Consider the following 16,260-nt stretch of genomic DNA (forward strand, 5'->3'; position numbering starts at 1 on the left):
TAAAATAAATAGCAAAATTTGTAGCAGAAGGAAAAAATAAAATATCAAACTTATCTTTACCATTATGTCAACAAAACTGAGAGCTCAAAGGAAGTTAAAGAATATTTAGAAAAATATATAAAAGCATAGCCATGCTAATGAAACAATAATTAGGAATTCCTAAGCCAACAGATTTGAGAAAAAGAAATCAAAGAGGACATCAGTCAATTCAATTAAAAATGTAAATGGCCTAGGGATTTTTCTTAATTTTCTTAATTGAATCCCTAGGCCATTTACATTTTTTGGTTAATTCTGTCAAACTTAAGCCACAAAAATTATTCCTGGGAAATAGAGATAGCACATTGTACTAAATCTCTTGTAAGACACATTGTCCTGCTACCAAACCAGGGAGAGACAAAATGTAGAAAGATAATTATACAACTATAGCAGTATTCTATATTGATGCAGAAATGTAAATGAAATCTTCTCAAGGAGATCAAAGCAACATATCCAGAAAATAATTTCCTATGATCAAACTGGATCAGTACCAAGATTTTAAGGGTAGCTCAGCCTTAGGGAAAATTAGCATAATTAGTTACATAAATGATCACAAGATTATTTCAGTAGATGTGGAAAGAACTGATAAATCATTCACTTATATTGAAAATTCTAAAAAATGTGGTTATGGAAGAGACCTTTTTATATCATGAAAAGCATACATTCAAAATGAAGACTTAGCTTTGTTTGCAACAAAAAAAACCTGGAAGCTTTCCCAGTACAAACAGGAGCAAAGTAAGGAGTCTTCTCTCTCCAGTATTTTTTACATAGTTTGAGAAGTACTAGCTATAGATTTCATAGTATGGTACTAACATCCCCTGATTCCCAGAATCTTTAATAGTGGTCATTCTTTAAGGCACAAATATACAGTATTTTCATATTTCACAGTTCAGCCATTCCTAGTTTTTGGGCACATAGTTTGTTTTCAACTTTTTGAATCACAAATAATACAAATAAATATTTGTGCTTATGATCTTGCCTTCGTTTCAATTCCTTGAGATAGAAACCTGGCAGGGTCAACCGGGATGAACAACTTAGTAATTTTTCATGCATAATTTTAGGTTGACTTAAAAAAAAATGTCCCCACCCTAATTTAAAAGTAAATGTTATTTTGGTGCTTTACCCTGTTATATTTAAAAGTAAATGTTAGGGGGCCGCTAGGTGGCACAGTGGATAGAGCACCGGCCCTGGAGTCAGGAGTACCTGAGTTCAAATCTGGCCTCAGACACTTACTAGCTGTGTGGCCCTGGGCAAGTCACTTAACCCCAATTGCCTCAAAGTAAATGTTATTTTGATGCTTTTTACCCCCTTATATTAGTCATTTCAACACTCTTTCCCACCCTTACCCCATTTGCTTTGTGAGAGGAAAATAAGCAAAACATTTAGTAGTACAATTTCACATATTGTTTTTTCAGTTCTTGAGAATTCAACTTTCTTTTTTGTGATCTTTTATTTACATTGTTGTATTCTTTATGCATATCATTTTTTTGTTCTGCTCATTTAGTATTCTACATTAGTTCACATGTCTTCTCATATTTCTGTGAATTGCTCTTGCCCTTTCTTGCTTCATAATAATCCTATACACACACACCCATACACACACGTGTGTGTGTGTGTAAATTTTCAAACATTTCCTATATTTTGGGACTTGGTTGTTAACTTCATTGCTACCACAAAGGGTGGGCAACTAAGTGGCACAGTAGATAGGGTGCCAGGCCTGGAATTAGGAAGACTTGCCTTCCTGAATTCAAATCTGGCCTCCGACACTTAGTATTTGGGTGACCATGGGCAAGTCACTTAACCCTGTTTACCTCAGTTTCCTTATCTGTAAAATGAGCTGGAGAAGAAAATGGCAAACACTCCAGTATCTTTGCCAAGAAAACCCCAAATGGGGTCATGAAGAGTCATTCATGGCTGAAAAAAAGTGACTCAGCAACAACCACAATGAATGCTGCTGTTTTTACTTCCATGGGGTAAGATTGTTAAATAGGTCAAAAGTTATGGATTATTTAGTTGTTTTTTCCATAATTAGAAATTGAAATTTAGGGTAGTTGAGCCTCTTCACATTTCCACTAATAGTGCTTTAGTGTGGTTGGCTTCTAGTGGCCTCTACAATATCAGCTATTCAGTTTTTTATAATCTTTACAAATGTTCATTTTTATGTATGAAACCTCAAGGTTCTTTTTCATTTTATAATGATTTTGAGCATGCTTTTTAATTTATTCATATAATTTACAGTTCTTGGGAAAACCTCATACCCTCGATAACCTATCTTTTGGTAGGTTTGTTTTTGAATGCATTTTCACATTTTGGACAATTTGCTCCAAAGTACTTCAAAACTCTTAAGAACATTAGTGAAAACGTTAAATTTTTTCTTTTTACTGTTTGTCATCTTTTTGTATTTTAAAATTATTAAGTTACATTTTTTTGGAAATTAAACCATGGAAGAACATTGAAGCAGATTTGGAATTTTGTGTGTCTTGGGAAGGGACTATGCTGAAATTTGTGGTTATTTGCAAAGAAAGAAGTTATTAAACAAATTAACTTTGTAAGCAGGAATTCAATATGATTACCTCACATTGATATTGCGCTATAAGATTTATGAAACAACCCCTGTTATGGTATTTGGTATAAATGCTTAAGTATTCTCAGATAAAGTAACTTGATCTTGCCACACAGTTAGGCAACTGTGTGAACATAGGTCTTGTGGTTCCATATCTAGTCTGCCTCCCTATATCAGAAAACTTACAAATATACCTAAAGAAAACAGGGAAGAGACTTTTCAAGTAACCCCAAGGCCAAAGTAGTGTCAGATTATGTGCATTTAATATGTTCGTTCAAAATTTTTCTTAAGAATAATTATAAAGTAAAGCTCACATTTGTATAGTGCTTTTAGGTTTTCAAAGCACTTTACTCACAACCACCCTGTCAGGTAGGTAGACAACCCATATCTAAATGGAAGGAGCACTGGCCTTAGAGTCAGCACACCTGAGTTGTAGCCTGGGTTCTGCCGATAACTTGATGTATAACCTTGGGTAAGTCAGTTAACTTTTATTTTTAAAAATATTTTTATTGCCTCCCTTAAAGAACACCACCACTGCTGAACACTTGTCATCAACTAGATTAAAACAACTGATTTTAGAAGTGGGGGGGCGGAATTCATATTTAAAAAAGAAATTTACATTACTATTTGCCTTGGAGATCTTGTCTGAACTCTAAGACATAAGAAAAAAGCTAAAAAAAGTTATTTGAAAAACATTAACTTTCATCATAACTATTGGTATCTTCAGGCTTAGAATCTCACCTCTTCAGAATGCTCAACTCTAGTTTTCATTTAGATAGAAAAAGGAGAACTTGAATTATAGCTAGCCAAGAAAATGAACCTTTTCTGCATTCCTTTTTTGTATTATTTTTCTTTATGCATTTGGGTTTAAAAGAAACGGGGGGAGGGAAGGGAAGAAGTACTGCTTTAACTCAGTTGAAACTATAACATTTTATAAGAGAAAAATAATTAGATTTCAAAAAAGTATTGAGTAGTTATAGTCTGGGTGGGGATTACAAGACAAGTATAAGATGTGGTCCCTACTCTATTGAGAACTTAGTCCCTAATAGGGAGATCAGTTAGATGGGTGAAATAATTAGAGAAATATACATCATGGCATAGTCTGTTGTGTTCTTTTTACATCTTCAGTAGCCAGGGCAATGTCTTTTATTAACTATTACTAAGAGCCCAGCATGTAGTGGCCAATTTGGCATTATAAATAGTCAAGAAAGGGGAAGATTCAGTTCAACTTTATCTGTCTGCTAGATGCAGGGATTCCAAAAGATGTAGTCCCTGTCTTCCTTGAATTTATAATCTTAAGTAGGAGGATATTACATTTGCAAGTAATTATAACATAAAATAGAACTTTTGGTATTTTATAGTTTTTAAAATGCTTTCCTCACAGCAACCTTACACTTTACGTGCTATAAGTCTTATTATCCACTTTTTACAGAGGAGGAAATTGAGGTGGCAAGATTAAATGACTTGCTCATGGTTGAATGCCATGTCTTCTGACTTTGGTTCGATTGCCTTTTATATACTATACTGGAAATAAGTCTAAACTTCCTGCCATTTGAAGTTTCTCCATTAATTGACCTCATTTTTCTCTTATCTCCTATAGCTAATTCCTTGCCATATTCTCTGTGTTCAAGTCAGTCTTGTCTCTTTGCTGTTCTACAAAGATTCCACATCTTTCCTCTTTTCCATTTGGTATACTTTTTCTCTTTCTTCTTTGTTCCCCCTTCCCCCAATATAATATCCTCTTTGCTCTCCTACCCATTCAGATTTTAATAATTCAAGACCTTCCTCTAGTTCTATTTCCTGCTTCCCCTCTTTTCCCCAGTAAGTACATCATGTACTTTTTGTACAGAAGAGGTTCAAAAGGAGGCCACATGTTGTCTAAGGAAAGAAATTTCATGCTCAGAAGTTCATGTGACTATTTTTGTTGTTTTTTGGTGGGGCAATGAGGGTTAAGTGACTTGCCTAGGGTCACACAGCTTCTAAGTGTCAAATGTCTGAGGCCAGATTTGAACTCAAGTCCTCCTGAATCCAGGGACTGTGCTTTATCCACTGTGCCACCTAGCAGCCCCCTCATGACTATTTTTTAAGATCGGTGTTAGCATAATTGTGGAAAGCTTTGTGAAGGAGCTGGAACTTGAGATCTTGAAAATTAGGAAATGTACAAGGAGTGTCTGAGGAACTTCAGGAGGCTGGCTTGACCAGAGCAGAAACTGTGTTGGGAAGTTGCTGGAGCTAAGTGTAGAAAGGGAGGCCATATGATGGAGAAAGAGAGCCTTTGAATAGCAAAGAGCAAAAGTTTATAATTATTTTTACATGTTGTAGAAAGAACACATTAGTTGAAGTCAGAAGATACATGTTCAGTCTTTGGCTCTAGAACTTTACTAGGCATGTGACAATGGATGAGTGACTTTAATCTCTCAGCTTTATTTTCCTCTTCTGTAAAATGTGGGTAATAATACTTGTACTGCCTAATTCATAAGGTTGTTAAAAAGAGATAATTTGGAAAACTGTAAAGTACTATGAACATGTAAGCTGCCAGTGTGGGTTTTTGAGTAGAGGGAATGACCGGATGAAAATTGTGTTTTTAGGAAGATTATTCTGGCAGTATTACATAAGACATTTATAAGGAGGCCCAGTTAAACAGTTATTTTGGTCCAGGCATGAGGTTATGAAGACTTGGGTGAGCTAATGGAAATGAGAATGGAGAGAAATGAGGACTTACAAACAAATTTTGAATGAGATAAGAAAAAGTACTTTTATTTGCAATAAAAGTACTTTAAATCTTATCTACAGGTTGCTATTGTTGGTATTCCCAAAGTTTTATTTTCCTCAACTTTCTGAGAAAAAAAATCATGAATTTTGTTTTGAGAAGTGGGAATAGGCACCTGATTTTAAAACATCAAACAAATATCTGATTTCATAATGAAACAGTATTTTTAAGACATTGCTCTTAGAATTTTTTAGCTATAAGCATAAATGAACCATTTCCTTTTTTTTTAAAGAAAGTGGATAAAGACCTTGGTTGTCTTTCTTGTAAGTTCAGATTGATAAATGTATTTTAAAGTAATATAAAACTGCTTTTAAAAAGAATAATACTAAACTGTTCATAAATATTCTGAAGTCTAAAGTTTCCATTCTCATTCAGGCTCTTCGACTCAATAAGTCCAAATAATGAGATTTTCCTGTACTTTAGTCTTTGGGTTTTTAATTTGACCACTTTAAATTTGACAATTAATTTAAAACAATTTTCTCCCATGCCTTTCTTTAAGTAATAGGAGCGAGACATCTACATCTGATAATACAGAGACCTATCAAGGAGATGCAAGGTAATCTTTTAAAAAATTGATATTTTTAAATAAGTGGTATCTGTTTTACCAGATAATTATAGTATTTTTGATTAGATTAAAACTTCTAAGCCATAGTTTACCTTAAATATTCAGAGTAATTATTTTATATTGAAAATTTAGCTTTTAAGGTTTTTGATCAGTGACATTTTTTGAATAGTTTGAACCATGTTAGTAAATATGTTTCAATATGACTTTTTACAGCTTGGTTGATAATAGGTAAAACTTCACATTAAAAGAAATTTTTATGCATCAGACAATTTAGTATCCATGCTAATTAATACAAAGAGCACAGAAGCTTATACAGTTGTCAGTACTGAACTGATATTAATTAATATCCCTAGTAACTTTTTGTGTAGTTTTGAACTTGAGGGAAAGCTTTTAATCAGAGCATACTAAATTTAAACTTCAGGTAAGTCATGTAACTATGATAGAATGGCTAACTATAGCCAAAGCAATATTACAATAAAAATGGAAGGATCCCATATTTTCTTTCTTGGTATTTTGAATTAAATCTATTTAACCTAACATTGTTGTCTTTTAAAAGAAAAAAAATATTGGTATCTTTTGGTTTTATATCACATCATTCCCAAATATATCCCTCCCCATTTCTCCACTCAGTAAACCATTCCTTTATTCTTGGAATAAAAAAGAAATGTAATTAAGTTCAAATCCAACCAACATATTGACTTTTAGTTTGGCAGTGAATGCAAGATTTCACATTAATTTCCCCTTAACTAATTTCCCCTTAACTCTGTGAAGAATGGAAGGGAGTAAATTTTCTTAACTCTTCTTTAGGACTAAGTTTCTTGATTATTATCATTACTTGTTCAGTTTCTTAACATTATTGTATTGCAGTTCTACTGGGCATCCCACATTTAAGTGTCCCTTGTGTCAAGAAGCAAACTTTACAAGACAGCGTTTACTGGATCATTGTAATAATAGTCACCTCTTTCAGATAGTCCCTGTGGTAAGTATGACTGAGGCAGTTTGTCTTAATTCTTAGGTATGGTTTACAAAAAGAATAATTGTGACATTTACTTCATTTGTGTACATCATTATAAACAATGTACACAATTGTATAAAATAAAAGATTTTATCTCTTATACATATATACGTTTCTTTCTACCTTAACATTTAGGGTACAGTGCCATGAAGCTGTTTTTCAAAACAGTTTAATTTTTCTCTTTTTCTTAAAATAATATTACTAAGTGGTTAAAATAAAAAATTTAGGTTAAGCATTATTCCTGCTTCAAAGGTTTTAAAGGTATATCAAACCACATTCATTCCTATTATAAAATAGGAACTATTTTGGGGGTACAGTAGAATAGAGTGGAGTTATCACCAAGAAAAAGGCAGAAACAACAGATATATTTACCCTCCTTACCATTTTCACTTCCATCATCTTAAGTTAAGGCCATTATCACATCTTGATTAGGCTTATTTACTTATTACCTAATGTAGAGTTGCTATCTGTAAAAGGGGCTAAAATTCTAGCTAGACTGTCTAAAAATCTAATGAGTGGTTGCCATAAAGTATAAGCTTTAGCAAGAGTTTAGACTTTTAAGTATTTATTAGGGAGCATGAGAATTTGGTGAGGAGAGAGAAAGAGGCCAAGATTCCTTCATCTATCTATCTCAGGGATCCAGCATCTCAGCTCCACTCAGAATGAGGTCCCGGGTGAAAGAGAGAGCCAGCCTGCTCAACCCCTTCTTCCTCCCAGAAACCTCTCCAACTGGAAACAGGGCTGTCTCTTCTCCTCCTCTCCCCCCCCCCCCCCCCCAGCTCCAAGCTAATTGGCTGGTAGCTCTGATTGACAAGTCCCACAGGTGGTTCTATAGATGTAACTTTCTGATGCTAAAGTCACATGGCTAAGACCTCAGGCCAGAGCTCAAAAAGTGTTCCACTTAGCAGGGGGTGTTATTCCATCTCTCACACTAACCAGACCTCCCTACTTCTCCTTTTTATTTTTTTCCTTTTTTTTCTTTTCTTTTCTTTTTTTTTTGGGGGGCCGGGCAATGAGGGTTAAGTGACTTGCCAAGGGCAAGTGAGTATATAAAGGATGGATTGGGGTGAGTAGAGATATGAAGTTGGCAGACCAAATAGAAGGCTATTGCAGTATTTACAGGGAATAGACAGTGCCAGAAATGGGATGGTGGCTGTGTCAATAGAAAGAAGGGAATGCATAGGAGAAATGTTGTAGAGATAGAGATGATTTGGACATAAATGAGTGAGGAGTTAAGACTGAGGTTGCAAACCAGTGTGACTAGAAACATATTGGTGACAGTGAAAGAATAGAACTACTCTGGATGTGAATCCAGGTCATTTTATTTTAAACCCAGCACTCTGTTCAGTGTTACATGCTTAACTCTAGTTCCAGTGGGAATGAAACACAATGCTTTATTTAAAAAAAAAACTCAATGCTTTAAAAAAGTAAATCAGCATCCTAATAGTGATAATATAAATGATTATATAGTATTTGGTGTATACTCTTTATTAGAATCAGCAGTTGAAGTAAAATGATCTTTCAACTTAAAAGCATATATGATTCTTAAGTTTTCTCTCTAATTCTTGCCTGTGTCCCTACTCAACTTTTAAGTTCTTTTTTTTGGGGGGGGGGGCAAGCAATGGAAGTTACGTGACTTGCCCAGGGTCGCACAGCTACTAAGTGTTAAGTGTCTGAGGCCGGCTTTGAACTTAGGTCCTCCTGAATCCAGGGCTGGTACTTTTATCCAGTGTGCCACCTAGCTGCCCCTAACTTTTAAATTATTTACAACCTCATAGAATTTTATATTCCTCATGTACTTAACTCCTTTTCTTATTTTTTTGTTTTTTGCGGGGCAATGGGGGTTAAGTGACTCGCCCAGGGTCACACAGCTAGTAAGTGTCAAGTGTCTGAGGCCGGATTTGAACTCAGGTACTCCTGAATCCAGGGCCGGTGCTTTATCCCTCTGCGCCACCTAGCCGCCCCTACTCCTTTTCTTATTAAACATATATTTTATGATCATCCTTACTATAAGTTCCTTGAAGATGACTTAATTTTTTAGTATTTTCCCTTGGACAATTGAATTGCAAATAGTAGTAATATATGTTGAAGGAATATTGACTGAGGTTGTGGTGTAGTGGCAGAGCATAGTAGAGGTTTGAGGGTTTTTAAAAAATTGGCTAGGAGCTTCTGGGTGGCCCTTTTATGATCCTTCCCTTTACCTAGATCCTGATCACTAGTTCTTACTAATTTTTTTCCCTTTTAATTCCCTCTTCAATATCTAAACTCTGAAGTTGAAGTTTGTTTAGCTTAAAAATTATTTTTCCCCAGTATCATCCCATTTACCCTCCTCTTTCCCTGTTTTCTTGTTGTTTGATGCATTTCTTTATCAGATGTTCTCTGTATGAGTATTCAACTCTTACTTAGATGAGTGAGGTTACCCCTCTCCTTTCTTCTATGTTTCCATGGTCCTCTTTCTCACAGTTATGAGAAACACTAAGTTCCAATTGCTTTTTCTTCCTTTTTTCACCAAGGTATCACTTTTAATCCTCCCTTTTTCCCCCTTTCTCCCTTCTTAAAACTATCAGTGTAATCTACCCACCAATCCTGCCATTATTTTATATAACTCCCTCAATGACCTTTGAAGATAATAATATTCTGAAGGGACATTTTTTCTCCCTTTAGTAGAATGTTAGCCTTTAATTCTGTATCCTCTTCCAGTTGTTTAAATACACTTATCTTTCTTGGTTTAAAATTTCTATTCAGCTGTTGTCCTTTTTAATTTTAATTTTTTTTGTGAGGCAGTTGTGGTTAAGTGACTTGCCCAGGGTCACACAGCTAGTGTGTGTCAAGGGTCTGAAGCTGAATTTGAACTCTGGTCCTCCTGACTCCAGGGCCCATGCTCTATCCACTGTAACACGTAGCTGCCCCCCCCCAATATTATTTATTTATTTATTTATTTTTTGCAGGGCAATTAGGGTTAAGTGACTTGCCCAGGGTCACACAGCTAGTGTGTGTCAAGTGTCTGAGGCCAGATTTGAATTCAGGCCCTCCTGAATCCAGGGCCAGTGCTTTATCCACTGTGCCACCTAGCTGCCCCTAGCTCTTGTCTTTTAGTTTGGAATACTTAAAAGGTGTTCGATACTTTAAAGTCCATTTCCTTTCCATCTCCCTCCCCACCCCCTTTTATAATTTTTTTAATACAATTGTGTATAATTGTAACTTTGTGGGATACACTTTTTGTGGTTGTAATTGAGAAACCCTAGCTATTTTGCATCCTTCTGTATTATATTCCAAGATTGCCTCTTGTTTATGGCAGAAGCTGCTAGGTCTTGTGAGATACCCTGACTGTGGTTCTTTGGTACTTTTTATTTCTGGTGGTTTATAGTTTTCTTACTTTGACATGGAAGTGCTTTGACATTTTGGCTAAAACATTCCTGGGGCTTGCCATTTGCTTGGTAGCTATGTTTGCATAATGGATAGAATACTGGATCTGGAATCAGAAAGATCTGAGTTCAAATCTATCTTCAGACAATACGTATTATGACCCAGGGCAAGTCACTTTGATTTGCCTCAGTTTCCTCATCTATAAAATGGGGCCAATAATAACCTTACCTAGGATTTTTGGATAGATTACACAAGTTAGTATATTTAAAGCTCTTTGCAAACCTTTATTTTGTTATTTTGTAACAATTATATTATATTAATATATTGTAAATTATTTCTCTCAAAGTCGTATCTTTCTAGTAAGAAGGAAGAAAATTGTCAATTGTTGTTTGTCCTTCATTCTCAGAGGACCATGACATTAGGCTGATGTCATGACTTGTACTGAATTGGATTTAAGTGAGGGAGCACTGTACAAGGTCACCAACCTCACTCTCCTCCAGAGCCATCTGGGTCCAGTGGCAAGATATACATCAGGACAACTGGAGATGGCCCAACTGTTTTTTTGTTTTGTTTTTGTTTTTATTTTGGTGGGGCAATCAGGGTTAAGTGAGTCGCACGGGGTCACACAGCTAATAAGTGTCAAGTGTCTGAGCCTGGATTTGAACTCGGGTCCTCCTGAATCCAGGGCCAGTGCTTTATCCACTGAGCCACCTAGCTGCCCTCTGATGGCCCAACTATTTTAAGGCAGTTGGGGTTAAGTTACTTGCCCAGGGTCACATAGCTCGTAGGTATCCGAAGTGAGATTTGAACTCAGGTCTTTTTGACTCCTGGGCCAGTGCTCTATCCACCTAGGTGTCCCTAAGAAGGAAGGAAATAAGCCTATGTACCAGACACTGTGCTAAGTGCTAGTCTCCTAGGTTTGTAACCTTGGCATTATATTGACCTCCAACCTCCCTCACTGCACAAATCCAATTAGTTACCAAAAATTGCCCTGTATTTATTGATAGGTTGTATGTGGGAAAGTCTTAGTGCAGTTTCAGGCTTTAGTAGTGTGGTAAAAATTATTGGAGTTTTAGCTGACTCATTTGGGAGGGGCCACACCTGGCCCACCCTGAATTTAGGTATGCTACTGAGGTCAGAAGGAGAACTCTCCATAGGCAGTTTTTGAAGGACCTCCCCTTTTGGGGGAGGAAGATTGAACCCTTCCTGAGGGGAGGTGGAGGCACTTCTGGAACGCTAGCTCTCTAGCTTCTCCCCTTCCGGTGGCGCAAACAACGGCAGACTTTCCAGGTTTTGGTGAGTGAACACAGAAAACCCTAAATTCCTTTGAATTAACTTAATTGGAAATGATCTGGGGATTGCATAGGCTAAGTTTAGAGTTAAGAGAATTTATCTGTATTTCTTTTTCCTATTTCCTTATCTTTGATTTTTTATTAGTTTTACCTTTGTTGTTTAATTAATTCCCAAGTAATAAAATCTGATCCTTCTGTGGATTAAAGTTGTACAGCTCTTACTGGACTGGGAGAAATATCCAAAAGGGCAGTTCAAAGGGGAGGGTGAATCTAAAGGTCCCTCATATTTCTGGGACTCCAATATTTTGGCAAGTCACCCAATTAATGCTCTGTATATCAAATTCTGGCCCTCATAGCAGCTTGAAACTTTTGGGACACCCTGCATAATTTTTTTTTTGGTGAGGCAATTGGGATTAAGTGACTTGCCCAGGGTTACACAACTAGCAAGTGTTAAGTGTCTGTGAGGCCGGATTTGAACCCAGGTCCTCCTGACTCTAGGGCTGGTGCTCTATCCACTGCGCCACCTAGCTGCCCCCACCCTGCATATTTTGATATGTACTTACCTTCCCCATTAGAATCCTTGTGAATAGGGATTGTTCCTTTAAAAAAATTTAACTCATGTCACTGGCACAATAAATGACTCAGTATTGTCCCTGGCACATAGTAGGCTACTTGTTATTGATTAATACCTACTCAGGTGAGGTGAATATTGTAAAAGAAGTGGTTCCTGTTCCTGTTCCAGGTAGCTAATAGGTCAGAACATGACTCCTGGCATCTTTTCCAATGCAGATTTTATGATGGCAATAAAGTAGTTGTAAAATAGGTGGTTAGGAAATAAACCAATGGAAGTTGGATATAAAAACTGTTACTGTTTTAGCATTGTTAGTCAGGTGTCAGCTAAATAGGCAGTACACATTTTAAATTAATGTGTGAGTATTCATTTTCATGATTGGATTTAATTTTATTATATATTTCTCTTTTAGACATGTCCTATTTGTGTGTCTCTTCCATGGGGAGATCCTAGCCAGATTACTAGAAATTTTGTTAGCCACCTAAATCAAAGACATCAGTTTGATTATGGAGAATTTGTGGTAAGTATTTTTTTTAATTAATTAATTAGTGTGGAAGCTTTTTATAGGAGGTCCTTACACACTGCTTCAAGATGATTGGTAGGCATCATCCAAATCCATTGTTCACTGGACTTGAAGGTGGTCTCTAGTTGAGTTCAAAGTCCTTAGCTTCTGAGAACAATACCCTCTTAAGGGCTAGCCAGGTGTGTTTACAATCTAGTTAACTTGAAGTAGGCTAGTCAGCAGTCAATCACTCTTATTATTAATTAATTACAATTAATTAGTTAATTACAATTAATTAATTAGTTAATTAAATTCAATCAGTTTAGATTAATCTCCAGGTGGGCCTTTAAGTATCTGTTAAATCCCATTATTTTATCACAATAGTTGGCTTTGGCCAGCATTAAAAATTTTTATGTAATATGGATTGAAATAGTTGAATATGACTAAATGATACTTCAATTTTTTTCCATTTTTTTAGAATCTTCAGTTAGACGAGGAAACACAATATCAAACTGCTGTTGAAGAATCTTATCAAGTAAACTTCTGAAGGTTATAGTCATCTGCATCTTCTATCTGCAAGTGCCATCTTTGAGGGAAAAACTATGTGAATTCACGTTTCAGTAACCTGATATGTATATTAATAAATAGGAATTCAGTCTACTCTTGTTTTTATTGTAAAACAAGGATAGACTTAAAAACATTGTCTTTTTGTCCTTGGAAAATGGAGGTTATAGTATTACTTAAAGCATAGAAAGAAACTTCCCTGTGGTGATGGTGAAAAAATGGAGTCTGCTGATGTAAATGTTGTACTTTATTCTCTTCTATGTTAAGCTTTCTTGAATTTCTCATTTCTCAAATTTTTAATTTGATGCAATTTTCCCACTTTATTCATTGTGCAGTAAATAATCGTAGCAAATTTTAAAAAATGGATTAAACCCTTACAAATCTGAGCCAGTTATTACTACTATCAAAATGGACATTTTGGGAATTAAATGGAAAGTCATCTTTTCATGTGATTTGTAGCTGAAAAATTAAATCTTAAAGTTATATTTATAGATTTTAGTATTTTGAAGAGTAGTGAGATTTCTTTAGTAATATTGACACTTAAAGAAAGGAAGGTGAATGTTGCCATTCTGTTTCCTTATGTTAAAAATGTGGAGTATTGAATAGCTGTGTGACTTCCTTTTTGTCATTGGGAAGAAATTTTATGCTATTATCAAAGGAAAATTAAGTTTTATTTCTGTGGAAGGCAGTTAAAATTGGGATGCCCTAATCTTTGACTGTCAATGACTATTAATACTGAAGAAGCAGTTACTTGAGCAACCCTTGGTCCCAGAATTTTAATAGTAGTGATTCTAAGTAGTTATGACAGCAGTGAATTTAATGGAACATTTTTCGAGTTGGTGGTATTACATGCTGATAAAGCAGGTATTTAAATGAGGTATATCCTCTTCTATGTACATAAGAAATTTTCTTTTATTCATAAAGGCTAAGGTGTATGTATGCTATATATTTTTGGCACTTTTGCAGGTGATATACATGCACCGTTATCTGCTAGATATGAAAAAAATGGAAAAGCAATATGGAGGTCAATGGGTTTTTATTGGACTAGTTAAATATTATATATAGTCAACAATTTCCAAAAACCCGCTCAGAAACCAAATGCCAGGTTGTCCGGTTGGCTGCTAATACTTTTTTTGTGGGAGAGAAGGCGGAGGGGTTGAGTTTACATGCATGTGTAGCACTTATGGTTTATGTCATAAAGAGGTGAAACTAAAAGGAAAGAGAACAAATTCTTAAGTTCTCTCAGGACTTTATAATGACAGGAATACTTTGTGCATTTTTTTCTTTTCACTTATGGGAGTGAGTGCTAGCACATGCATCATAAATTATCTTGCACTGGAAGGCCTAAATCACAGAATTAGGATAAAAGTGGACTCTGACATTCCATGCTAATGTACACTGTTTACGCTATCTTTAAAAACAGCAGAAAATGGAAACCTCAAAAGTAGTTTGCTGCTAATATACATATTGTGTAAAAAAAGTCTATTTTGGTTTTGTTAAAACCCTCAATGTTAACTTTTCTACAGTGAACATTTCTTAACTGATTTAATAAAGATGTTAATTTTGGAAGTGGTATTTTGTAAAAAATTTTTCAGTCAAACAAGAGTAACTTAATCAATGGGTGTCCGCAATAATCACATAGGAAGCCATACATGTAAATGAGCATAGCCTCTGTTCTGTCATTCCAAAGAGTGAAAGTTAACTACATACTTGAACATTATCGTTTTGCTTACATACCCTTGGAATTACAATTATAACCTTTAAAAAATACTTTGACCTAATTTATTTCCAGTTTAAAGCAATAAGTTCCATAGTTGAATAATTTAAATATATCAAAGTATTTTGAGACTTGGAGTACTTTAAAGGCCAAGTGGCTATGGTATATAAGAATTGCCTTTTGAAACACTGTAGCCTGTTGTTTGTGACTGAGTTAAATATCTATAATGTTTGAGGTGACCATGTCTCTTTATATATCTATAAGACTTTTACACAAACAAAGTATTAATATTTTATGTTCCTATTTGAGAATATTGAGCTAATGTCACTACCCTGTGAAGTTTATTCAGGTACAGAATCCCTAGGTATGGAACAAAAATTCTAAGACTGGGAATAAAGTGACTGAAGCAATCAAATGATAGTTTCAGAATGCCTTCCATTTGTTAATGAATTAAGGAAGGACTAGGGCTAATGGATTTACAATATAAGTTCAGATTGAAAGTCTATCTCAGTTTTTGCTTTCGTTGGGGAGGGGCACTTTTGATGCTCAAATTGAAATGTTTAAATTTCACCATACCACTTAGGAAAACCATTCTCTCAACCAAGTACATTGTATGTTGTAAAACACATTGTCTTATTTGAGATGTATTGATTTATTTTTCAATTAAAGGCCTTTTCCCCTTCTATACTGGTGTTCATTGAAACTTCTCTAGAGACAAAGATGGCAAAATGACTTCTTGTAACTTTCCCTATAAGAAATCAAAAAGATAAGTTAACTTCTTTTCTTCCTTAAGGGAAGAAGTTGATAGCTGTAATGCCTCCATAGTGTTGGATTTAACTAAAAAATAGTCTGTGTGTCTCTCTCTCTCTCTCTCTCTCTCTGCTACTATCATGAAGCAAAATGTCAGTGACAGGATAGCCTAGTACTATATAGTGCTCATATTAGAAGCCCAATAAATATTTGTTGATTACTAACTTTAATGAGTTTTTATAGAGAAACCCTTAAGGTCTGCTATTTAGTTGTAAACAGTATTCGAATCAATCTCTGATCTCATCATTGGACCTTATCTGCAGAATTTCTGTAGTGTTCCTGCTACTGCCTTAAAATGGTTCTAATTGTAATGAATTTTTTTAGTTAAGAGTGTCCTTCGGAATCTGTGTAACTTGGATAGATTCTTTCAGGGGGCACTTGCTATTTTTCTTTTGGGTCTGGGCTCTTATTTGAAAACCGTAACAGATAAATACTGTTCCTACTCAACTACTTAGATCTTATATGTGATTTCATTGACAAGAATGATGT

The 16,260-nt window shown here is 35.3% G+C and overlaps 1 protein-coding gene across 2 annotated transcripts in view; it reads left to right on the forward strand.

The window, feature by feature from the left end:
• RNF138 (ring finger protein 138) overlaps positions 1-15,644 on the forward strand; it is a 41,191-nt gene extending 25,547 nt beyond the window's left edge. For both annotated transcript variants that reach the window (XM_043962630.1, XM_043962621.1), the window contains exons 6-9: positions 5,869-5,925; positions 6,802-6,913; positions 12,591-12,698; positions 13,159-15,644. In XM_043962630.1, coding sequence (XP_043818565.1) covers positions 5,869-5,925; positions 6,802-6,913; positions 12,591-12,698; positions 13,159-13,227 — 346 coding nt within the window. In that variant the 3' untranslated portion in view covers positions 13,228-15,644. The remainder of the gene's footprint in view (positions 1-5,868; positions 5,926-6,801; positions 6,914-12,590; positions 12,699-13,158) is intronic.
• The last annotated feature ends 616 nt before the right edge of the window (positions 15,645-16,260 follow it).

This window comes from Dromiciops gliroides, chromosome 1 (genome assembly GCF_019393635.1).
Source record: "Dromiciops gliroides isolate mDroGli1 chromosome 1, mDroGli1.pri, whole genome shotgun sequence".
Lineage (NCBI taxonomy): Eukaryota > Metazoa > Chordata > Mammalia > Microbiotheria > Microbiotheriidae > Dromiciops > Dromiciops gliroides.